Below are 26,488 nucleotides of genomic sequence, written 5' to 3' on the forward strand. Positions count from 1 at the left end.
CTTTTGGCAGTATCCCATTTAATTTACCCACAAAGGAAATTTATCCTCCATAATTCAATTTCCAAGTGGGCCTACCCACCTGAGCAGATGACTTGAAACTGGTTTTCCAGCTAGGCATATCACATCTGCCATTATAAAATAATAAATTACCATTACGGTTTCTTTGTTGCTTGTGATTTTGGTTAACATGAATAAGACCTAAGACCATAGATAAACTGATAAAATCTACTTTCTGGACTTTCAAGCCTGAATATCAGGTCCCAAGTGGTGGTGACTGCATCAAGGCCCAACTATACAGTGAAGTTATGACAAAAATGGCCAACTGGCTTTCCTCTTAATTAGAAAATGCAGGTACAGGAAATAATTAAAGATAAAGATTTGTCAGTTGAAGCAGAAGTGTCACCTAAGAAAAACAGAGTATACTTAGCTCCTGTGACAGTTTCTCTTTTTTTCTTTTGGTGAGGCAATTGGGGTTAAGTGACTTGCCCAGGGTTACACAGCTAGTAAGTGTCAAGTGGCTGAGGCTGGATTTGAACTTAGGTGCTTCTGAATCCAGGGCTGGTACTTTATCCACTGCATCACCTAGCTGCCCTTGCCCCATGATAGTTTCAAATCTGTAGCAGTTATTAGTCAGCATCTCTCTTCTATTTCTGATTCTTCCATTGCATTATAAGTTATTACCTTTTTCTCTTCAATTCCTACAGGGCCATGATCATACTTCAGTGGTAGGCAGTGGAAAGGAGAAGTCACTAATCATAGCGATACTGTCAAAGTTCAACTATAGAGCCCATAGGTCCTACTCTGGAATTTTTTCTGGAAAACATTATTTCAAAGTTCTGGGTGTTATCTCATACTTGCTGAGATTAGTGATTCCCTACATTTTTTTTTTTTTAGTGAGGCAATTGGGGTTAAGTGACTTGCCCAGGGTCACACAGCTAGTAAGTGTTAAGTGTCTGAGGCCAGATTTGAACTCAGGTACTCCTGACTCCAGGGCCAGTGCTCTATCCACTACGCCATCTAGCTGCCCCCAATTCCCTACATTTTGAAGAAAGATGAAATCTGGGGCTCATACTTTGAGCCTTATTAGCTGCCTTGTATCAGCTCAATGAACCATATTCTCTATACTACAGTCAGAAGGTACCCAATTTTTTTTTTTTTGGCGAGGCAATGAGGGTTAAGTGACTTGCCCAAGGTCACACAGCTAGTGTCAAGTGTCTGAGGCTGGATTTGAACTCAGGTCCTCCTGAATCCAGGGCGGGTGCTTTATCTATTGAGCCACCTAGCTGCCCCCCACCCATTTTTTATTACATTTGATTCAGCTTCTTTTCTTCAGGTACTACTTATATCTGTAGAACAACAATCATTCCCCTAACACCACAGAAGAGAAAAACCTAAATATATACATGTGTTAGAGAGCGAACTCTAATTTTCTGGTTCTTTGATGTAGCGAATGGGCTTAGTTTCTGATTGGTGAGTATTTTGCACAGCTGCCTAAATCTTAGCTGGTTCCTGCCTTGCTTCACTTTACTCTCAGCTACTTTGCCCATCGGTGGATATAGCATCAGGCCTAGAGTCAGGAAGACTCATCTTTATGAGTTCAAATCTGACTTCAGACACTTACTAGCTGTGTAACTCTGGGCAAGTTACTTAACCCTGTTTGCCTCGATTTCCTCATCTGTAAAATGAGATGGAGAAGGAAATGGAAAAACCACTCCAGTATCTTTGCCAAGAAAAACCCTAAAATAAGGCTATGAAGAGCTGGACACAACTGAAAAAGCAACTCATAAAGGAGTGGGAACCTCTTGGCTATGGGTTGATCTCAGTTGGATTATAGAAAAAATTCTTAAAATAAATGTTCCAGTTGTTAAAATCAATAAACACAACATCACATTCAGCTCTGAAAAGGTTTGCATATTAAAATGCAGGTCTTAGTGCCCCTATGGCAAGGATATTCTTACCTTTTGAGCCCACCCTCAAAGGCTTGGAATCAGATGTTAGGGATTTTAAGCACATCAAGCCCTGGACTAAAAGAAGGGAAATCCTGAGTATGTGAGACTTCAAAGTAGCTGGGAGATAGAGACTGCAGATGGTATCTCTCTCTTCCATTGGTTCATTTCCTTCATTTAATTCTCAATCAGTCTTTCTCTTTGGCATTCACTCTCTTCTTCCTTTTTACTCTCTATCCTTGCCCAATTCTAGTCCCTATCCCTTTTCACTTTTTCCTCCTTAACTCAGCCTTTTTGTGTCTCCCTCTTTCTTTCATTGTCTCTTTCTCTCTCAGCTGTGTTTAGAATACAAAACTGAAACCTATTTTAAAAAGCCATTATCTTTATCAAATAATTTTATGTTCCCAATTCTAAATCTAAAAACTGAGTGAACTGAGCGATTTATATTTTCCTTTGTCTCAGAAAATTAAGTTGCTTTTTACTTGTGTATGGCCTCAACTGATTTTCTGTGAAGTCCATGTCCCTCAGGGAATAAAAGGTCCCTTCCCTACCTCTGTGCTACAATATTTAATTTCAGAAAAGCAAAACAACTCCCTCTGGAGTAGATCTCAAGTATAACATTAGATGGAGGATTCTTAACAGAAAAACTGGTTAGACAGCAGATTAAAAATTAGCTTTCATTAGGAAACAAATTCTACCAGGATAGCTGAGGCAGCCAGAGAAATCTGACCAATTCTATGGAAGGACATAGAGAAATCTAAGGTTATGAAAAGTAATCATTTTTATACACATACTTGTCCTTAGAAAATGTATTCAGATTTAAGATTCTCCCCCCTACCCTCCTCCCTCTCCCCATCAAACCCATGAAAGCTTTTTCAAGCAGATATAAAGTCACTCCAGAGGCAAAGGAGCAGGGTATGTCTCAGAGAGTTATTTGGTGACCATGAGCTTAAAATCACATTTACATCCCAGCTGATCATGCATAATCAAACACACGTACACATACATGACAAATGTGGACTTGTGGACACAAACTGAACAAGCTTAAGTTTCTCACAAGAACATGCTTTACTGGGTGAAAGCTGGAAAGCTTGGACTTGGAATTGTGAAAAGCTCTGGGATAGCCTTTAGATCACAGCATAAGAGTTTAGGAAACTGTCCTTATGTAAATCCAATTTTACCCAGTTGAGTTATGGATGAGGAGGAGGAATGGGTATGCCAACTGGAAGGGAGAGAAATGATCATGCAAGAAGAGCAAGGGTCAGATGGTGCTTGCACTGACATCCACTTACTGCCTGCTTTTGCTCTTCTTCCTGTAGGTGTTGGCCATGGACAAAAAGAGGCAGAGGGAGAAAAGCAATCAATTAATAGCAATTCTGAAAGGTAGCTCATCCATATAAACATTTGACAGAAGTGATTGGAAGAATCAGGCACATCAGAAAATAAAAGTTCTCTGAGAGCAACAGGAAGGTAGACCAAGCACCAGTTTTTTCCTCCCTTACCAAATGAATCAGTAACAGTAGCTAGAAGGAACTGTAGGGATCATGAGTTCATTTCCCTCGTTTTACAGGTGAGACTTTCCAGATGTTACAAGGTTGGTTATTGGCAAAAACTTAGACTGGAACCTAGGTCTCTTCCCACTATATGATGCTGCTTCTCAGGCGAGATGGATTTTGATATCACCATCTAAGTATTTTATCTCAATTGCCAAACCATCTTATTGATTACTATCTCTGCTATAATTTGTTGACTCCTCCCCTCCCGAATTTGTATCTTTACCCCCCTCTTATATTTATTAATTCTGTACTTCCCCCAGGGCACAACCCATCTTCTCTAATAATTTTTCCCTGACTAAAGTTCAACTCCTCAGATAGTCTAACAAGATCCTAGTTGAACAAGTGCCAGGAATGGGATGTGCTGCTGTGCTTAAAAACCCAACCACCTGCTCTTGGTGGGAGGACAGCACTCACTATGCCTACACAGTGGCACCTGACCTGAAACATCATCTTAGTGAGTTGTCTAGGGCACTGAGAGCTTAAGTGACTTGACAAAGGTCACATAGTATATATCAGAGGTAATATCTGAATTGGGTTCTACTGACTCCAAAGCTAGAGCTCTCACTGACTATGCCAGGCTGCCCCTCGAATAATAAAGTTGAAATTTATATAACAATATCAAGGTTTGCAAAGTTCTTTATATTTATCTTACTTTATTCTCAAAAATAATCCTGTTTTTAAAAATTATTGGTACAATTTTGTAGATGAAGAGACTGAGGCTCAGAAGGTTAAGTGATTTGCTCAAGGTCATACAATCAGTAAATGTGGGATTGAACCCAGGTCTCTCCAGACTTTGAGTACAATATTCTTATCACCTGCTCACACGACTTCTCTAATGAGGATGGAATAAGTATAGATTTGAAGGAAATAATTTTCATTCTAACTGGAGAAACCCACAGTCTGGAAGCTAACTGGACTCAATCCAAAGGAGAAGGCTTGTTCCGAGTCATGCTCCCAGAGGTTTCTAGGTGAGATTGTAACTAACAACTCCAGATAACTAAGGTTACAGGAAATTGAATGCATAGCAATAACCCTAACTCAGAGGAAGCCAGGCAAAGATGGTAGTAATAACTACCTTACAGTGAAAAGAATGGGAGGGAGAATTTGAGGCCTCTTCTTTTCAACTTTTGGTATCCTTGGCTCCATTTGAAGGAGAAATTAGGACCAGAGAGATATTTTGCAGTTGGCAGGGAGTGAGGTCTTTTCCTGAGATTGAAGGATGGGGATTTCCATACCATAAAAGGTCAAGAGAGGTCTTTGTAGTTGGAAAATATTCTTCTTCCATCCAGCTGCACCACATTGTGGGTACATTTCAATTCATTACTTTCTCCAAAAAATGGGCCATAAGGGAAGTTATCTAACCTCTTTTCAAATAATGATATCATTTCCCAGACCATGTCAAGTTCAGCTCTCATATATGGAGTGGAATTGGACATAGGGGAATGCAACGAGAGGCTGGAACTCCTCCTGGGGATAGAAGACGAGAATATAATTCTCCAGAGCTGTTGTTTGGGTTCCTCCCTATTCCACCCTCAGAACTACTCTCATTTGGATCCCAAAATAACAAGCAATGCTGGATCAGCAGAATATGGAAATAACATTAGCACATGCCAGTGTACCGAAAGTTTTATATTTGCAGTATTAGGTGAGATAATTACAATTTTTATGTCTAATGACAAACAAGAAGCCATGACCTGGAGTTTGAGAGGGTGTGTGTGGGGGCGGGGGGAGTAAGGGAGGTGTTTAAAGACAGAACTTCCAGTATACATGGGAGAGTCTGATGAGAGATCTCTGCAAGATTTTTTCAAGGAAGCTGCAATTCAAACTCACAAAATCTACCTTTCTGACTCAGTGCAGACAGAAATATTCTTACCAACTAAGAGGTTCTACTTAGAATTTCTTTGTTAGCAATTAGTCTCTGGGATCAATAAACACAGGATGACAGTAACAGAAGGCGGTCACTTAAACATAGCAGGGATAGTAACACCTTCTTTGTAAAGTACAAATCAGGAATTACTTATAATTATCTGAAAACACTCGAAAAGATCTTTGCCACTTTTAATTAGGGTGTTCTGTCAAACACCCAGAAGCAATGGCACTGCTAAAGTGGTTGCTTAAACAATCTGTTTCAATAAAATAGGTACATAGTTTGGTTGTTGATTCATATGAGCTGTGATGGATCATCTGCATCTCCAGTGCTCATGGTATCATCCCCTCTCCTCACCTTCTTTTTCTTTGAATGTCTCTGATGAAGAGATGCCAATCCAAGGTTAATCCTTCCATTTGATCTTATTCCTTTCTATCTTCTCTGGCAGATTGCCTCCACAATTATTCCTTGACAGTTTAAACCCCTTCTTACTTACCAGCTCATTCCCTGCTACCTTGAAACCATGCCCTGGTTTCTCTTACCCCTAAAAAACACTCATTTAACATTTCCATCCTCTATTTTTCCCTCCTTTCAAAGCCAAATGCCAAGAAAAAATAGATGCACTTGTTGCTTTCACTTCCTCATCTCACTCTCATAGTGCGATTATTTGAAATCTGTCTTCTGACTTCGTTATTCAATTGAAACTACTCTCTCCAAAGTTACCAGTGATCTCAGTTATCAAATCTGATGGCTCAACAATCACATCTGCAGGTTCTTTCAATACCCAAGGATGTAGTTTATCTGGGCCAGATGACTTGAGGTCATCAAAGGCAGCCTGGTGCTGCTCTCTTTTTATCTACTTAGTCATCTTGGGTATCAATTTTCTAAAAGTCATTTTTTGTTTTAGTTCCAGTATCAATGTCACTGTCCCTTATAGAGAAAACAGAAACAACAACAAAAAAAGAATTGAGCAGACTTGCCTTCTCACTATTGGTTATCTTCATCCCCATTCACCTCAAGAAAAGGTCTTGTCTCTTCTTTGATCCTCCTCTTTCTCCCAATAGTGCAAACAAATATCTTTTTATTGTCCTTTATTTATACATCTCAGCTCATTTTGAGCTTTAGCACTCGACACTATTTTACAGGGCTGTGGTACACACTATATTAATCTTCCGTTACCTACCTATGCTTCCATCTTCTGGACATTTCCTTTGGAAAATCTAAGAGTTCCCTGTGTATTCCTATTGGTCTCTTCAGACAAATCCCATTTTTCTTCCTCAATGAATTCTGTCTTCAGAATTTCACTCTTGAGGAACTGCCATACCTCCTGGGCTGACTTCCTCTGAAGCATTTTAGTCTTTGGGATACTGTCTTTACATTGAACTCTTTGAAGTCTGCTGTATGTCAGACTCTGCTTGGGTTTTTTCTTCTTCCCTATCACAAACTATAGGAGGGAATGGTTACTTTCTCCCAAAGTTCCCATAAATCCTACCTCCAATAAGCAGTTCCTTCCTGTTAGTGAATCTACATCCAGAATAGAATTCCCCCTTGTTGGTTCCTCCACCTTTTGGAGGATGAAATTGTCATTATGATTAGGGAAAGATAGGGAGTGAGGTGGGGAAAGAAGAGGCAGAGACAGAGATAGAAAGAGATGCAGAGGGGGCAGCTAGGTGGTGAAGTGGATAAAGCACCAGCCCTTTATTCAGGAGGACCTGAGTTCAAATCCAGCCTCAGACACTTGACACTTACTAGCTGTGTGACCCTGCAAAAAAAAAAAGAAAAGAAAAAGAAAAGAAAGATGTATAGAGAGAGAGAAGAAGAAGAAGAAGAAAGAGGAGGGGGAAGAGAGGAGGCAGGGAAGAAAGAAGGAAGGAAAAGAGCACTCCAACAGATGTCTAGATAGCCTCATATCATGCCTCTGTGCCAGGCTTGTGATCTAATTCCCAAACTTCTTATCCAGTTCCTTTTCCTGTCCAGGTGACCTGTAGTATGCTCTAATGACAACATTACCTCTGTTTCTCCCTTCTTTGACCTTTACCCAAATATTCTCTGTTATGTTTCTTCCCTCTGGTGCCTCTATTTCCACACAGGAGTATACCTTCTTAATATGCCATGTTTCTACCTCTTACTTTTCATATCCTGTTTCTTTTGAATAAGCTATACCCAGCCCGATCTATTGTCTAATCGTGTGTTCTGTCCTACCAAGTCTCAGTGATCCCTATGAAGTCAAATCTGCCTTTGTGGATTCAGACTTTGAGTTCCTCTTGTTTTCTGCCCAAACTTTGTGCTTTTGTGAACAGATGTTTGAATCAACAGATTTAACTACCAGATTGTTTCCTGGATTTTGTATCTTGTGAATTTATGGGCGACCCAGTTGCTATTCTTCCTTCTTTGTGTTATTCTCTATAATATCTGCTGTGAAGAATACACAGTCATCTCCTTATTGAATTCCTTTGACTTTAAAGCCCTTTTGAGTCCAATTACAAGACACCTGGCAGATACAGACTTATCAACCTTTGTTCAGTGGGCTCCATCTCTGGCAAGGAATATCTAATTTTTATATTATAAATCATGATCCAAAAATACAAATCTTCTCAGACACCACCTTCTTAACCAGCTGTTCAATTCTCAAATTAATTTTTCTCCTCTGTATCCACTACCTTCAATGAGTAAAAGTGAAGAAAACTCAAACTGTGCCTTCAGAGTCTTAAGTTTCTTGTTCAAGACTCCGCAATACTTCTTGAGTTCCTTCTGGCAGTGTCATTTATGCCCCCTCAATCACTAGAAGTGGGTAGCTGCCATCCACTTTAAGTTTTGGGAAATTCTCTACTATATCTTGGATATATGCCCGATGAAGAAAAGAGACTGTTCTACTGTTATTGGCTCAACAAATAACTGCCTGAGCAGAGAATCATCATCACCACCACCATTAGCAAGCTTTTATTAAGTGCTCACAATATGCCAAGCACTGTGCTAAACATTGATGATTCAAGACAAAAACATAGTCCTTTTTGCCCTTAAGATCTTGATCTACTAAGGAAAAAAAAACAATATGCAAACAACTATGTAAGATCTTAAACAGTGTGAATGGGAGGTAATCTCAGAAGAAAGACATTACTAGCATGTCATGGGCAGGGGAAAGGGATACTGGAAGAGGCCTCTTGCAGAAGTGGGATTTGAGCTGAGTCTTGAAGGAAGCCGTGGGGCTGAGGTGATGAGGGAGAACATTCCAGGCATGGGGACAGCCAGGGAAAAGTCATGGAGTCAGGAAATAAGAGTGACATGGGCAAAGAACAGTGTATAGTATGTGGAGTCAAATGTAAGAAGACTGTAAAGGTAGAAAAGGGTCAGGTTGTGAAGGGTTTTAAAAGCCAAAGGCATTTTATAATTGATCTGGAGGTCATAGGGAGTCACTGGTGTGTACTGAGTAGAGGCTGGTGACATAGTCAGACTTGTGCTTTATAAAGATCAAGTTGACAGCCGAGTAGGGAGAGACTGGAGGCAGACAGACCCACCAGCAGGTTATTGCAGCAGTCCAGGTGTGAGTTGGTGAGGGCCCTTACCAGGCAGGGTAGCAGTTGTCTGAGTGGAGAGAAGGGGTGTAAATGAGAAATACTGTAAAGGTAGAAACTACAGTAGATGGGATAAATGGGGAATCATCAACTACCATGACTTTTTCTTCTTTCCCTGCCCTTTACTGTATGATCTCTCACCTGATGGCTTACATCATTCTTGGGAAGACAAGCAGCTCCTTCCCCCTCAGAGCAAGCAGCTCTCTCCTATTCAGGAAGAGCCTGAATCTTGTTGTTGAGCTAATTGGACAGATGTCCTTTCTTTTGATCCTTTTCTCCTCTCTGTACCTCTTTCATTCACCCCAAGGGTAGATTTTTTTTTTTTGGTGAGGCAATTGGGGTTAAGTGACGTGCCCAGGGTCACACAGCTAGTAAGTGTCAAGTGTCTGAGGCTGGATTTGAACTCAGGTCCTCCTGACTTCAGGGCCATTGTTTTATCCACTGTGCCACCTAGCTGCCCCCACCTCTTTCATTCTCTATCATTTTAACAAGGGCCATCCTTCCCTTCCTCCATTTAAGAATTCCCTTTTCTCATGGAAGCCCAGTTTCTGTTTACTTTGGGAAGTTTTCATCTTCCTTCACAACCTGATGTTGCCCTTCTAGTCCACACAACTTCTCCAGGAACAAGTCCAGCTTATACTCTGAACACAGAAGAAAAGTCATATCATACTTCCTGATCTTTCTGTAGTATTTGATATTTGCCACTTGCTACTTTAATCAATCATTCAAGGAAACATTTATTATGCGCCTATAATGCCAGCCACTGGCAATGCAAAGAAAAACGTGATATCATCCCTGTCCTAACGAAGCGTACATTTTAATTGGGAAGATAACACGTACACATATGCAGGTATATTCAAAACGCAGACAAAGAAGATAGGAAGGAGGAGAATGCACCAGTATCTTGGGGGATCAGGAAAAACATCCAGCAATATCTTTAAGGAAGCCAAGAATTTAAAGAAGTGAAATAAAGGGCCAAGAGCATTCCCTCTAGGATAATTTCATCCCTGAACTTTATGAAACTTATTTTTTTTACTTTCTCACCAGTGTGCTCCTCAGTCTGCTTTGATGAATCACCATCATCCATATTCCACACCCTTACTATGGATATACTATTAACATCTCTATTTCAATGACTCCCAGTAGCTAGGTGGTACAGTGACTAGAACACTTAGCCTGGGGTCAGGAAGACCTCAGTTCAAACCCAGTCTCAGAAACTAGCTGTGTGACCTTGGGCAAGTCACTTAACTTCTTTGCCTTGGTTTCTTCAACTATAAAATGAGAATAATAATAGCACTTACCTCCCAGGGCTGTTGTGAGGATCAAATGAGATGTTTGTAGAACAGAGGGCCTGGCACATAGTAGGTGCTATATAAATGCTAGCTAGTATTATTAAATATTAGCTAGTATTAGTTCTACATATCTAGCCCCACTTGTCCACCTGATCTCTTTTCTGAATCACTAATTGTCTATTGGGTATTTCAAATTAGGTATTTTTTAGACATCTCAAACTCCACATGTCTAAAACTGAACTCATTTCTCTCCAAACATCTCTCTCTTCTGAATTTCCCTATTTCTTTTGTGGGCAACACTAACCTTTCAGGCATACTTTTTTGAAACTTCAGTCATACTGAATTCAACTCTGTCTTGTTCTAGATAGTCAATAATTTACCAAGTGTTGTTAACTTGACCTCTACAACATCCCTTCTCTCTATTCACCTTTCCCTCACCCTAGTTTAGGCCCTCATCACCTTTCACTTGATCTACTGCAATAGCTTCCTCATTGGTTTCCTTGCCTCAAATATCTCCCCACTCTAATTCATCCTCTACACAGGTGCCAAAGTCACTTTCCTAAAGCACAAATCTGACTGACATCACATCCCTGCTCAATAAACTCCAGTGAGCCCCTGGCTTTTTGCCTCTAGGATCAAATATAAACTCCTCTTTTCAGCTTTGCCCTTGACAACCTGGCTCCAACCTACATATTACATATTACTCCCCATCATATGCTTCTGTAAAGTCAGTCTGGCCCTTTTGCTCTTGCTCATGTAAGACATTTTCATATCCTATTTCCTTACCCTTGTGCAGGCTGTCTCCCGTGCTTGGAAAGCACTTCTTCACTTCCTCTTAGGATCCCTAGCTTCCTTCAAAGCCAACTCAAAGGCTTCACTGACCCAACCAGCTGTTAATGCCTTCTCCTTAAAATTCAATTGTCTTTACTTTGCATATATTTATATGTATACTTGTTGTCTCCTGTATAGCACATAAACTCCTTGAGAGGAAGAACTGCTTCATTTTTGTCTTTTCATGCCTAGGGTCTTGCATGGTGCCTAGGCACAAAATAGGCTCTTGATAAGTAGTTGTTGATCGACTGATTTTTACTAGTGTCATATAGGTTAAGAAAGCAGAAATGAAGTAGAATCCATCTGCTAAGGATTTTAAAATATTAATTGAAAATGCAGAACTTTACTGAGATGTAAAGACATTAGAGACATCAATTAGAAAAAAAACTGCCATCACATGTAACCATTTCAAGATGACATGATACCTGTGTGGCAGAGGTTATCTGCAAACTCATAAACTTTGAAGATGGGTTGGACAATGAGACGGATAGGGCCATGGATACTAGGTGCCAGTCTGTACAGGTCAGACTGCAGTGCCTCCTCAGAAAAGCACAAGTTGTAAACATTAAGAATGTGTGTTTCCTTAAGATGTATGCAGTAATGTTCTATTAAAATCATTTCCCTTATATATTATTTATTGAAATGTGATTAAAGAATATCATATGTGTGTGTATGTGTTTGTGTGTCTTCTTTAAGCATCTTTCGTCTTCAAGCCTGGGAATGGTGAGAGAATAATGTGCGATCCTGAAGGAGCACCCAAAGGTCTTGGACTGAAGATTGAACATATGGCTCTGGAGCTGAAGAATAAATATGGGATTGAGCTATGATATAGAAGAATAAAACTTGGACTTTGTGCTCAGCTACCAACATGACTTATTTGAAGGGTACAGATTTAATGGGAAGGGGAAGGGAAGTTTTTGTAGCACCTCTGGAGATAATTTCTCTTCAGGGGATGCTCAGATCTTTAGGGTATTATTAGGCTAGAGGTCTCTATGTGGAAAATGGGACTCACTGGCAAGTAGGACAGCACTTTGATTGTTATTAAATCCTGTGACTCTTTCATGGTTTGTTTTGTTTGTTTGTTTTTTTGGAGGGGGGAGTTGGGGCATTCTTTTTGTGAACTGAAATAAAGGGTGTCTTATAATGATATTGTTAACTTGAGTGCTTGCATGGTAGCTATTGAGACCTAGATGTGTTCTATATTTTGAAGTTTCCAGGGAAACCTAGGTGAAGGCAAGACAAATCAAAGAAATATAATTTGCTGGAACATTTTCCCTGCCCCACCCCTCCCACAATGCTTCAACTCGGTTGGTGTAAATACAGAATTTGGGTTGTGAGTCATATACAGCTTATACCTCTATTTACTTATTAATGTACATCTTATATCTCTTCTCCCTTTACCTCCAAGTAGAATATAAGTTCCTGGAGGGCATGGACTATTTCATTTCTGTCTTTGTGTTATCTATACCTTGTACAAAATGGTGCTTGATATATGTTTACTGAATTACACTGAATTAAATACAAGCAGACTACACATGAATAAAGGCAGAATATGGCTTTGAAATGAAAACTGGGATTCTTGAGAGGGCCTACAGGACCATTTTTTCCCTTGTGGGAGAACATCTATAAAATTATAATGGAAATAAGTAGAGGAAATGATTTATTACATACTCTTGGTACAGGAAGAAACCCAATCCAATTTCTTCATGTTCTAGATGAGGAAATCGAGGCCCAAAGAGTTTAAAGTTAAGTTGTTTATGGTCATATAGCTAGTTAGTACAAATGAAAGTCAATATGTACTCCTCTTAGAAACCTGTCCACTAAACAAACAAGATTTCTACACTATTAAAAGGATAAAACTTTCTTTTTTGCATCTAGTATGTACCAAATGATCTTATGGCCAGTTTCTAACTTATCTATATTGCCTCTGCAGATCATAGGAAGGCATCAAAATCTGATGCTACCTCTAGTCTCCATTCCCTTCCTTCTAACAGGCAATTTCCCCCCCCTTCTTTAATGATACCCTTTCAGGATTTTGGAGAGAGAGCTGTAGTCTGAGTTCATGGCACTTGAACCCTTCCAATCGCTGGCCTTTAAAATAATGGTGGTTGTGCTCACAGAGCATACAGGAGGGCACACGGGGACCTGTGATCAGGAGGCAATAATTTAAGGCCTATATTGGCGCCACCAACTGATCTAAAAGGACCTAGTCCAGGTTACCCAGTTGGAAATGAGGATATGTCATTTCTCCTGAAATTAAAAAAAAATTCAGTATAGGTCAGATGGCCATTTATGTTTGAATAGTAACTGAGATCCATTCTCTAAGTAGTTAACAGGGAGAGAGTGGGTAAATCTGAGCACAATCTTCTGTCCTCAGAGGGTCCTAGTGCTGATTCCACATGGAGCTGTCACAAGGCAAGGCTCTCAAAGTCTCTCTTGTTTCCAAATTCTGACATGAGCCAAGCACATTTACAGGTCTATACTGTGATACTTAAAGCTGGCTAAAGTACAACCTATCTGCCTGACAACTAACAGGGTTGAACCTTGGGTTGACAACCTTGGGTTGAACCTTGGGTCTTGTTTGAAAGAGGCCATTGGATAGCCAATGGTGTTCAGGCCTTTGGCCAGTTTGGCCTAAATGTGGGCTGAGTGCTAAGCCCTGATGGGGATACAGAAATGAATCATGGTGAGGTGAGAAGAGTGCTGTCTACATGGGCAGGAAGTCAGTCTGGTGCATGCATAAGGGGGGTGGATCTGGATTCAAATCCTGGCTCTGCCATAGACTACACATCTATGACTTTGGACAAATCCCTTTACTTCTCCATAGTCCTTAGTAGCTTTATCAATAAAATGAAGAGTTTGGACTAGAAGATTTCAGGCTCCCTAGGAACATGTAAGAATGCGACCTACTTCTTGCTCTCTAGGAACAAATGATCCAACTCCCTTACTCAAGAAACTTCAATAGCTCCCTGTTGCCTCTAAGAAAAATTATAAACTACTCAGCTTGGCATTTAAAACCTTTTATATTAGGAGCGGAAGGAATAGTTTACCTCTCAGAGCTATGGAGAAGAGAACAATTTATGACCAAACAAGAGATAGAGAATATTATGAAATGCAAAATGGATGATTTTGATTACATTAAATTTAAAAAGTTTTGTACAAACAGAATCAATACAGCCAAAATTAGAAGGGGAGCAGAAAGCTAGGAAACAATTTTTACAGCCAGTATTTCTGATAAAGGCCTCATTTCTAAAATATATAGGGAACTAAACCAAATTTATAAGAATGCAAGTCTTTCTCCAGTTGAGAAATGGTCAAAGGATATGTATGAACAGGCAGTTTTCCAGTGAAAAAAATCAAAGCTATCTATTGCCATATGAAAAAATGCTCTAAATCACTATTGATTAGAGAAATGCAAATTAAAACAACTCTGAGGTACCACTTCGGACCTATCAGATTGGCTAATATGACAAAAAAGGAAAATAATGAATTTTGGAGAAGCTGTGGAAAAATTGGAATGCTAAAGAATTGTTTGTGGAGCTGTGAACTAATCCAACCATTCTGGAGAGCAATTTGGAACTATGCCCAAAGGTCTATAACACAGTGCATATCCTTTGACCCAAACAATACCACTATTAGGTCTTTATCCCAAAGTGATCATAAAAAATGTAAAAGGACCAACATGTACAAAAATATTTATAGCTGTTCTTTTTGTGGTGGCAAAGAATTGGAAATTGATAATTCCCATCAATTAGGGAATGGCTAAACAACTTGTGGTATGTGAATGTAATGGAATACTATTGTGCTGTAAGAAACAATGTTCAGAGAAACCTGGAAGGACTTACATGAACTGATGCTGAGTGAGATGAGCAGAACCAGGAGAACATTGTATACAGTATCAACAACATTGTGTAATGATCAACTGTGATAGACTGAACTCTTCTCAGCAATACAATGGTCTAAGATAATTCCAAAGGACTCATGATGGAAAATGCTCTCCACATCCAGAAAATCGATGCAGATTGAACCATACTGTTTCTACTTTTTTGTTTTTTTTCTTTTTTGAGTTTCTTTTTTGAGTTTTTTCCCTTTTGTTCTGATTCTTCTTTTACAACATGACTAATGTAGAAATGTTTGATGTGATTGTGTACATATACATATATATATATATACATATATATATACACACACACACATATATAAAACACCTATATCAGATTGCTTTCTGTCTTGGGGAGGGGGGAGGGAATGGAAGGGTGGATAAAAATTTGGAACTAGAAATCATTTTAAAAATGCTGAAAACCATCTCTACATGTTACAAGAAAATAATGAAACACTTTTGTAATTTTTTTTTAAAAGAAAGAGGCTGCTGGGTATGTTTCCAAGGAGACATACTGTTTTTGAGATGATATTATAGTGTTCTCTTCAGGGAAGTCTTTGGAGGTAAGGGAGCAGAACTGTCTCCATTTTACTGATGAAATATCCTAGCAGAGCAAAGAAGAACTAAACAAGTGGCAACTAAGGGTATAAATGAAAGATGCTTTGAGATCACTGCCATATGCCCTAGTAATTATTTCAGTCCAGGGACCAGTACTCACTGCATAATTTGGGGTATCTGATGTATAGGCTGCATGGTAAAACTGAAGGAGCACTAGACTTAGAATCAGAATAGGGCTGGATTCAAATCCTGCCTTTGATAATCGTTAGCTATATGACCATGGATAAGTCACTCAACCTGAGCCTTAGTTTCCTCCTGTGTAAGATGAGGATAATAATAGCAATAATGTTTACTTCCTATGCATGCCGTGAGGCTCAAATACGGTAATAAATAATGCTCTGTAAACCTTAAAGTGCTTTATAAATTACAGTCATTATTATTATTATTATTATTGTTATTATTATTATTATTATTATTGATGTAAACTCCTTGAGAGCAGCAACCATATCTAGGGCAATCCCTTGAATATATTTGGTGTTTAATAAATTTTATAGAATATAAATACATTCCTCATATAAAATTTCATGAAGACCCAGAGTTGGAAAAAAAATCTGGACTAAAAGAAATCAGGACTTAACCAAAGGAAATGTATAATAAAAATTTAAAGTATAACTCCCAGCTTTGGTATTGCACTTTTTCAGGTTCCTCAGGGTAACTGGAATCAGAGTTTACAATGGTAGGCAAGTGTCCGATATGGAAAATTTATACCATGATCTTCCTATTCTCCTTGCTAATTCTTTGTTGCTGTTGTTCAGTCATTTCAAACTCTTCATGACTCCATTAGGGGTTTTCTTGAAAGGGATATTAGAGTGGTTTGTCATTTTCTTCTCCAGCTCATTATACAGATGAGGAAACTGAGGCAAAAAAGGTTACGTGACTTGTCAAGGTCACATAGCTAGTCTGAGGCTGGATTTGCACCTAGGAAGATGTCTTCCTGACTCCAGGTCCAGTACTCTATCCACTGTGCCACCTAGCTAGCCATTAAAATCCCACCTCTCTTTTCAATTCCAACTCAGGACTCCTTTCCCCAAAGCCTTCTTCTAGGACTCAATTCTAACACTTATTGTCTACATTAGTTATTTTTTGTATTGAATCATACAGGTACTAGTTTATGGTTGAACCAGTTCATGTGCACATGGCCTTTTCCCTCAGCTAGATTATAAATTCTTTAAGGGTAGGTATTCATCATAATACCTAATAGAATGCTGGGCAAACAGTAATCACTAAAATATGTGTTGAATTGAATTAAATGACCAAGTCTGCATTTGTGTCACAACCTTGAAATAATCCCAGTTAATCACATCTTTCCTTATTCTCAAAATGTCTCTTTGAAGGAGGTGGAGGAAGCCAAGCAGGACTGATCCCCAGAAGAGAATTTGGGGATATCTGATTGGCAATGGAATCATGGTTTTCATTCTGGCATCCAAGTTAATGTCCTCCCTGCATAGTTTAATGGTGCTGGACAGACAGACAGGACCTCAGAAGCTGCTTTAGGATTGCTGTCATGCTGCTTGGTGAACAGTGCCTGGTGCATGTCAGGGAAGGACATTTAAGTGCCAATATGGTCTTTCCTTGTCTCAGGTGCCAGTTTAAAAAGGCCCAAGTGCTGTAGTGTATTTTCTCCCTGCAAAAGAAGGTGGGACCTCAATAAGCCCTTTCCTGTACAGTATCCTACTATGCCTAGCCTAAAGCTAGCCCCTTGTTTCACTCCAAAGAAAAGATTCATTGAAACTTAACTAGAACAAGGGCCAGATTGGTCTCTTTGTATTGTCTGTAAAGAAGAGGTTTGTTAAGTAATAATTTACACTCACTATTTGGTCACCCCATGGTGGATTTTATGGTTTGCCATAATACAAGGATCACACAGGCACAATGGAGGATTTGTGATCAGCATTACTGGAACATTACAGATCCATCTGAATAGACATGTTTATTTAAGATGTCAGTAGTGTAAATAACTATAGGCAGAATACATTAAACAATTTAAGTGAAAACTGTTTTCCTAAGGAGCCACTGTTTTAGAAACATTATATATAGATATATAGATAAATAATATGTTAATTACAAACCATTCTCATGTGGTCATTAAAGCAATTATCTCAAGGTCATTAGCTTAGTTCCAGTTACCTTATATACTTAAAAGTAATAAAAGTGTACTTATTTTAAACTATTCTTACCTTCACTTTTTCACTAATTCAGATGGGCATTTCCACTAACTAATGAGTTTTTGCTAAACACTGGTCCCAGAAGCAGTAATTAGAACTTAGTTCTGCTCCAACATCATAATCAATGCAGAAAAGGCAGCTATGGAGGAAGATGAAGAAAAGGTCTGGGGAGGATGGGAGATTTCTAGGTGGGGCCACAGTTCTTACCTTCAGCAATTTCATGAGACCTTCCAACTGTACCATCAGCTCTCGCCGGCTCTCCTGAAGGGCAGACATTCTCTGTTCCAACTCATCCTTCCTTTGCCTGTTCAAAGAGGGAAAAAACTATCAGAAAAGAAACCTTTGAGAAGAGTATTTCCAAAGAGAGTAAAAGAGACTAACTCTTGCTTCTTCATGATGAAATTCTCATTTTGAAAAAACATAAAATCAGGTGTTTGTTTTTTTTAATACTGGATGAAAAAATTGCCTTGGGAAAATAAAAATTGAGAACTCACAGAATCATAGCATTTTAGAGCTCGTGGGGATCCTCCTCAGAGAAGGCCCAGCCCAGACCCCAGAAGGAATCCCCACCACAGCATATCTGCCACTGTTCCTCAGACCTTTGTCCAAAGACTTCCAGTGAAAGGGAAGCTACTACCTCAGGAAGAAGCTGATTTTACTTCAGGACAGTTCTCATTGTTAGGAAGTATTTCCTGACATCAATTTGCCTCTTTGAAATTTTTTGCCTATTGTTCTTGCTTCTTCCTTCTGGGGAATAGGACAAGTCTAATCCCTCTTTCACAAAAAGCCATCCAAATACTTGCATACAGCTATTATGTCCAAGGCTAACCACACCCAACTGATCCTCATATCGCACAGCCACAAGGCCCTTCACCTTCCTTTATCCATGTCATTGATAAAAATGTTACACAAAGGACCAAGTAGAAATTCCTGGGACACTCCACTGTAGACTTTCTGCCAAGTTGACATTGAACTATTAATAACTACGAGGAGTCTCAAAGAGTTCAAATAGTTCCAAATCCATCTAATCATATTATCATCTAGTCCGCATCTTTCCATCTTTTCCATAAGAATAGCATGAGAAATTTTACCGGATGTCTTCCCCTATTCCAGTCAAACTGTATAGTATTGCCCTGATCTACCTATTTAGAAACCCTGTTAAAAAGAAATGTTAGTTTGACATGACCTATTATTTCCTTTAAGGTAACTATTAATGTCTTTTGCTTTAACATCACCTTCATTTCCAAACATATTACCCTTCCTTCTGCTATTAGTGAATCATTACTTACAGTAGAGAAGAAAAGAAAGAGGAAAAAAAGCATTTCAGTCAAACTACCCATTCAAAGACCAAGTCTGACAGGATAGGCGATGTTTCACATTCATAGTTCCCCACTTCTTTAAAGAAGGGAAGGGAGGAACATTTTCTCAGCTCTTCTCTAGGTTCAGGTTTAGTCATGGCATACAAAGTATACCATGCTTTCACACACCTGTTTTCCTTCTTTGAAGATGTGGGTGGCTGTGGATGTGGGATATAGCACATCCTGCCAGATTTGATTGACGGATTATTGGCTGTTTTTTGCTGAAATCTTTTCCCCTCTCTTTCTTTTTCATTCTTTGTTATAAGAGATGGCTTTTCAAGTGGAGGAGAGGAGAGGGTGATGAAGTTTTTTTCTGTCTTTTAAAGTTGGCTGTTTGCACAATAGTGTTACTGTATTAACAGTTTCAGTTCTGTTTATTTTACTCTGACTTAGTCCATATCAGTTTTCCCAAGCTTCTCTATACATATCATATCATAGTCAATGTTTTGAATCCCACAAAATTATTCCATTATATTATTATACTACAATTTGCTTAGATACTCTTCCAACTGATGGCCAGCTACTTTGTTTCCAGTTCTTTGATGTCCCAAAAAGAGCTGCTCTATTTATTTTGGTGTATATGGGGTCTTTCTGACAGGGCAGGCAAGCCAGCCTAGCTGAATAAGGAAGGAACCCTGAGGGAGAGAGCCAGGACCCTGAGCCCAGGAGTCCTTAGAATAGCAGTGGCTCTATATCATCAAGCCTGCTTCCATCTTAGCCCTCTACATTTTGTATTGTGTTCCAGCTTGATTGTACATGGCCCTGTGTTCATACATCAGCAATTGTCTTAAGATACTATTATGTTGGGGCAGCTAGGTGATGCAGTGGATAAAGTACTGACCCGGATTCAGGAGGACCTGAGTTCAAATGCGGCCTCAGACACTTGACACTTACTATCTTTGTGACCCTGAGCAAGTTACTTAACCCCAATTGCCTCACTAAAAAAAAAAAAAGAAAAAAAAAAAAGAAAAAGATACTATTATGTGGCCAATTGGGGTTAAGTAACTTGCTCAGGGTCACAAAGATAGTAAGTGTCAAGTGTCTGAGGCCGCATTTGAACTCAGGTCCTCCTGAATCCGGGGTCAGTACTTTATCCACTGTGCCACCTAGCTGCCCCAACATTTCAATTTAATATACAAATAAAGACATAGAAGATAAATACAGAGTAGATAGAAGACAACCCGAGAGGGGATGGCACTAGTGGCTGGGGGGTGGGGTGGGGGAGTTGGAAAGGCCTCTGAGAGGCAGTGGCATTTGAGCTGAGTTTTAAAGGAAGTCAGGGATTCTAAGAGGCAAAAGACAAGAGGAAGAGCATTCCAGGCATGAGGAACAGCTAGTACAAAGGCTTAGACATGGGAGATAGTGTTCTATAGAAGGGACAGCATGTAGGTTAATATGGCTGGATTTCACAGTGCCTGAAGGAGACTAGAATAAAAGGAGATTAAGAGAACTTCTGACAAGTAGAGGATTTGGGGAAAAGAATGAGTTCTGTTTTGGACATGCTGAACTTGAGAATCCTAACCTACATCTAGTTAAAAACGTCCAACAGGCAGGTGATGGGGGTGGGGGAGAATGATGTTCTGGACAGAAACTAGGGCCGAATAAATAGATCTGGGAATCATCTGCAGAGTTGATATTTCAACCTTTAGGAGCTGATCATTCACTAAGTCAGAAGGGGGTCCACATCAGTTCATATTTACAGAAACTTAAAAATTATTATTTTTTTTGTGTGTGGGGGCAATGAGGGTTAAGTGACTTTTCCAGGGTCATACAGTTAGTAAGCATCAAGCGTCTGAGGCTGCATTTGAACTCAGGTCCTCCTGACTCCAGGGCCAGTGCTTTATCCACTGCACGACCTAGTTGCCCCCTAGAAACTTAAAAATTCTTAATACCTTGTGTTTCCCTTTCTTTTATTCTGGCATCTTCACTGCAGAAGAAGGGAACCACACAAGATAGAGAGTCGTTTTGTATTTTTGTTTTGTGGGTTTTCATAGCTAAAGAATTCCTCACTCACTGGCCACTGCACTAATGACAGGTCTCTCCATGTTGAGTGAGGCCAGTCCTGGGAAGGCAGACACCAACAAAAACCATGGTAGCATGGCTGAATCTGCTGGAGCTTGTGTTCTGCAGACAAAGCCTCTGAGAACGCAGGGTCACCTTCACTCCTCCATATGGCAAAAGAGTAGGACTTTGTGGAGAGAACTACAAAAATTCATCTACCTCTACATGGACATAGGGTACAACTCTGACAAGAAGTTATGAGTGACCAAAAGGAGAATGAGGGGAGACATACAGAGGAGCCACAAGTAGGTTGGAGCATTTTTCCAATGATGGCTTAATGGGCAAGAATTAATATTTAATATATCACCAATGACTTACATGGAGGTATAAAAGAAAAGGAGGTGGGCTGGTTATATGGCAAGAGCAAAATGGGTAACCAGATGAACACAGAGTGCAAGTTTTTTCCTCGTACATAGAGACTATAATATGACCGAGAAGTCCTCCACTTCATCTGGTAGATCCTCTGTAGATGATCTATGGAAGACTATGGTTAAGAACTATAGAAAATGAGAAACCATAAATGGGTTGTAATCTTTACTAAAGAAGAGAGTACTGGGACAGCTAGGTACTGCGGTAGATAGAGCACTGGCCCTGGATTCAGGAGGACCTGAGTTCAAATCTGACCTTAGACACTTGATACTAGCTGTGTGACCCTGAGCAAGTCATTTAACCCTCATTGCCCTGCAAAAAAAAAAAAAAAAAAAAGGAAAAGAGAGAGTATTAACATTGAGTGGACCACAGATCCACAGAAGTAAAATATTAAAAAATAAAGATCATGAACTGAATCTTGAGTTGCTGCTTCTGTTCCAAAAGACTCCTCTAATAGGCACTGAGTCCAACTTACTGTTTCTTTCTCCCAGGTGCTAACTTCCCCACCTAAAGTAGTCTGAAAAAGCAAACGTGGCCACAAAAAGTAGTGTGAAGAGGGCTGCTTCTCACCTCAGTAGCCGAAGCTCTGCCAGGAGTGTGGGGTTCTGCTGAGCCTTCTCGGGGGTTGGCTGAGAAGCTTGCTCATGCTCCAAGCGGAGGCGCTGAATCTCCTGAAGGATTTCTCTGGAAAGAAAGGGGAATGTGGATCAGGATAATGAGAGCTGTTTGAGAGGTAACATCTTCTACACTCCACAGCTTTATTTTCCTTCATCTATTCATAGATATCTAAAGCTCCTCCTTCCACCAAAACACTCTTCCTGGTATTGAATGTTCCAAGATGAATTAAAATATGAAACAAACATCAACCAAAATACAGTTTAATTTAACGTTTTCTTACAGACAAAAACCATGACAATAACTATGGTTAAGAAAAATATTATTGCTCAGAATTTTTAAAAGTTTAGAATAAAGACAACTGGGAAATGTTAATCTATTCTTCCCTGGGTAAAGTAAAGGTCTTTTAGGAGAAACATTTATGCCCCTCATCTCCTAGGAGTGTAGTCCTTAGTCATGTTTGCTTCAGGCTGCTATAATCCATCTTTTCCCAGTCAGATTCACTGTCTCCCCCTCAAAAGCCCCAAACCTGTATCCTGGTTCCTTTCTCTTCTAAGCAGGGTGATAAGTTGTCTGTTCTATCAATATTTTAACTAGATCTTAACTAATTTTACTTATAATGATCCTTGAGTTTCCTCTTAGTAGGCAGCTAGTTATATTTAATGTTGTTGGTTGGGCCAGACCAATCTATACATGAAAAAATGGCTGAATTTGAAATGGTGACCAAAAGGCAAGAATAAGAAAATGAGAGAGGTATAACTGGAGGCTGTACTGGATGGCATGGAAGAAGTGAGGCATGACCTGGAGAGAAAGATGTCTATTTATGGTGAGTTAGTTTCATGAAGAAAAATGTAATTTAACAACTATTTTTCAACTGACGGTTTGGGGCACTCCTTCAAACAGGAATGCACTGAGTAAGCAGTGCTCTAAAGGGGGCTTCCTTTCTTAGTGATATGGGTTAGTGGCGCTGTTGGGCTGGACTAAACACCTATCAGTACCATCTACAAAGTAGTTGCTTGTTTGCAGTGAATAGAATTACCTGTTTTTGTTTTCCAGTTCTGCGATGAGCTGCCTTTGCTGTTTGTTAGCATCGAAGTTAAAGCTGAGGTCAGTTGGGGGACGGGTCTGGAATGAAGAAGGGAACAGAGGATTGTGAAATAGGCCACTAAAAGTGATTTAGAATCACATATTTTCCTCTAATAGATTTTTAATCTTTTCTGCTTTGTGTAGATTGAGAAGCTTATGGTATAGAGGAAGATGGGACCTGGGTTTAAATCCTGTTCCTTATATTTAACTAGCTGAAGGATCCCAGAGAAGCCACTTAACCTCTAGCAGTATATACTTTCTGAAAGATAAGGTGCAGACAGATAATACCTACAGTTCCTAAATGACAGGGTTGTTATATATGTAACCCACGACTTAGAACCAAAGTTCTATATTCATACAGGTTGAATCCAATTATGAAGGCTTCTGAACAATTTGATGGCTAATGTTTCCAACTATAATTTTTCTTGTGAGACTGGAAGTTAGCTCATGTCTAGGCTTCCTCTCCCAAAAGGAAGAGTACACAGTTTCCATTTAAATATATCAGCTAATAAAACACTGAATACAGGATAGATTTTATTTAATAAATGAATCCAAAAGGCATATACTCAGCCCATGGAGAGTCAAGAAAATTTTTTTTCACAGGGGTTCTTAAACTGGGGTCTGTGAACTTAAAAAAACACATATTTTGATAATTGTATTTCATTTGGTTTCATTTATATTCCTATATATTTTATCTTAGGTATTTTAAAGCATTTTTTTCCAAGAGTCAGAATACTGCCCTTTCTCCTCTCTGATTAGCTCTCCTCCCAGAGCCTCCCTTTATAAAGGGATCAGAATTTTCCAGGTAACTTCACTTTCCATCAGCTGCTCTGCTTGGTCTTGACTCCAATATCATGCCCAGGACTCCCTTGGGCCCCTCCTCCACCTCCTTTTGTGTTTTGTCATTTCCCACTGGATTATAAGATCCTTGAGGGCAGGGGCAGTCTTTCTTGTTCTTATTTATGTCCCCAGCACTTAGCATAGTTCCTGGCACATAGAAGGTACTTAATAAATGTTTACTGACTATTTATTGACTAGGAAAGGGTCCATAGGCACCACCAGACTATGACACCCTAAAGGTTAAGAACTCTGCTCTAGTGGTCCCACCTTTCCTGAGGACTTAGTTCATGGGAGTTATGGCATCAATGAAGGTACAGGACCTTTTCCAAGCCCCAGATTTTTCTTCTGGGGGCAGGGTGGGAGGAAAGGGGATGCACAGGCTTCTTTTCCAGGGAGTCCAATCCATCCTACCCCTGTGCTTCCACACTTGGTACTTGAATCTGGGTCACCTCCCTGCTGATAAGGTCTGTGATCGCTACTCTACTGCTCTCTCTGAAAAGAGAGGTGTCTTTCTGTTTCTCTCCCTGTATCAGGGCATCTAATGGGAGGTTCTGTACCCATCTACTTGCTGTGGTGAATGATCCTACTTGGTGGGCAGTGGCTATCTTTCTTGGTCTAGCTGCTTCCTACTGGTATTTGTCTAATTTTAAAGACATTCCAAGAGGCAACTCCTCTCTGAACTTCGTCAGAAATAATGTGCCAACTTATTAATAACCTTTGCTGCTGTAACAACATTGTTATAAAAGTTAATATGTAAGTGCTGGGACCTCTCTTTTTTGGGGGGGGGAGGAGGGTGTCATATGTGTTATTTCATTATTGTAACAAATTCCTTTATCGTTGTAGTCATTTGGCAACTTAGTCTTATATAGTTACTTGGAAAGGTGAGAGGCTAAGTCAATTCTAGAAGCATTTATCTTTATTAAGTCCATAATATGTTCTGGGTATTTTGATGTGATTTCATTCGAATAGGCTAATTCCCTCTACCAACATAGGTAAGCCCCTGCTCTATAACTTGTAGTTTTTGAGCATTGCTTGGGACACTGAGAAGATAAGCTGAGGCATAATATGTCAAAGGCAGGACTTAAACCTGGATCTTCCTGTCTTTGAGGCCAGTTCTCTGAGGTACCCTATGACATGGTGCTTCTCATCCATGTCCCACTCTTACCCCACCCCCAACACAATCTTCCCTTATAACAAACAAGTACAGTCAGGTAAGACAAATCAACACATTGGTGACACCCGCAAATGTATGACTCATTTTGTGCATCCCCTTTCCCCCTACCCTGCCTCCAGAAGAAAGATCTGGGGCTTGGAAAAGGTCCTGTACCTTCATTGATGCCATAAGTCTCATGAACTAAGTCCTCAGGAAAGGTGGGACCACTAGAGTAGAGTTCTTAACCTTTAGGGTGTCATAGTCTGGTGGTGCCTATGTACCCTTTCCTAGTCAATAAATAGTCAGTAAACATTTATTAAGTACCTTCTATGTGCCAGGAACTATGCTAAGTGCTGGGGACATAAATAAGAACATGAAATTTTGTGCCTTTGGTGAAAGGCAGGGATCTGATTCATTATCAGTCCTACATATATACAATCCAACTGTGACCACACATTGTAGCCCAAAGTGCAGTCACACCTGCATGTTGTGGCATTCTATATTCTTTATCCATGTTTTTCCCCCTCATGTGAATTGCTAAAATCTTCTCATTGAAGAAGCCTTCTAAGTGCTCCATGTTTCAATGCAATCAGTTCAATATTGTCTGCAAAGAAGAACATGTGAAGGACTTCACCATTTATATGCAAAACCTCTTCCAATTGTTCTTTGTGCAGGATATCCTTCATGACATTGGTGAATACCTTTGGTAAGCATATCTCTTATTCTTCACTCGATACTAATAATCAGAAGATTATGGAACAAATTTTCCTCTGTGCTTGTAACTAACAAGGGATCTTATATGACAGTATCACAGACATGGATTCTCTGTCTCTGTCTCTCTATAAATATATATATATATATATATATATATATATATATATATATATATATATATATATATATATTAGTGGGGCATTGAGGGTTAAGTGACTTGCCCATATATATATATATATATATATATATATATATATATATATATATATATATTAGTGGGGCATTGAGGGTTAAGTGACTTGCCCAGAGTCACACAGTTAGTAAGTGTCAAGTGTCTGAGGCTGGATTTGAATTCAGGTCCTCCTGAATCCAGGGCTGGTGCTTTATCCACTGCACCACCTAGCTGCCTGACATGGACTATATTTTCATGAAGGAACCCTTAAGACTGCATTTTCCTCTGAGTCAAATGTTTTTTGCAATGAGTAATAAACAATGCAGTATTATATTTTCCCCATACTTTTGGTTAATCACATGGAGTCTGTTGTAGAAAATCAACTGGAAATAT

At 39.5% G+C, this 26,488-nt stretch overlaps 1 protein-coding gene across 7 annotated transcripts in view; it reads right to left on the reverse strand.

Annotated features, from left to right (window-relative positions):
• The window catches only part of DTNB (dystrobrevin beta), a 356,870-nt gene that overhangs the window by 64,559 nt on the left and 265,823 nt on the right, over positions 1 to 26,488 (reverse strand). For 5 of the 7 annotated variants that reach the window (XM_043986583.1, XM_043986580.1, XM_043986581.1 and 2 more), the window contains 4 exons: positions 23,170 to 23,255; positions 22,086 to 22,199; positions 17,935 to 18,031; positions 3,239 to 3,259 (listed from right to left, as the gene is read on the reverse strand). In XM_043986583.1, coding sequence (XP_043842518.1) covers positions 3,239 to 3,259; positions 17,935 to 18,031; positions 22,086 to 22,199; positions 23,170 to 23,255 — 318 coding nt within the window. The remainder of the gene's footprint in view (positions 1 to 3,238; positions 3,260 to 17,934; positions 18,032 to 22,085; positions 22,200 to 23,169; positions 23,256 to 26,488) is intronic. The other 2 variants (XM_043986585.1, XM_043986582.1) reach the window with 1 other exon arrangement.

The sequence above is a fragment of the Dromiciops gliroides genome, chromosome 2, assembly GCF_019393635.1.
Source record: "Dromiciops gliroides isolate mDroGli1 chromosome 2, mDroGli1.pri, whole genome shotgun sequence".
In the NCBI taxonomy this organism is placed as follows: domain Eukaryota; kingdom Metazoa; phylum Chordata; class Mammalia; order Microbiotheria; family Microbiotheriidae; genus Dromiciops; species Dromiciops gliroides.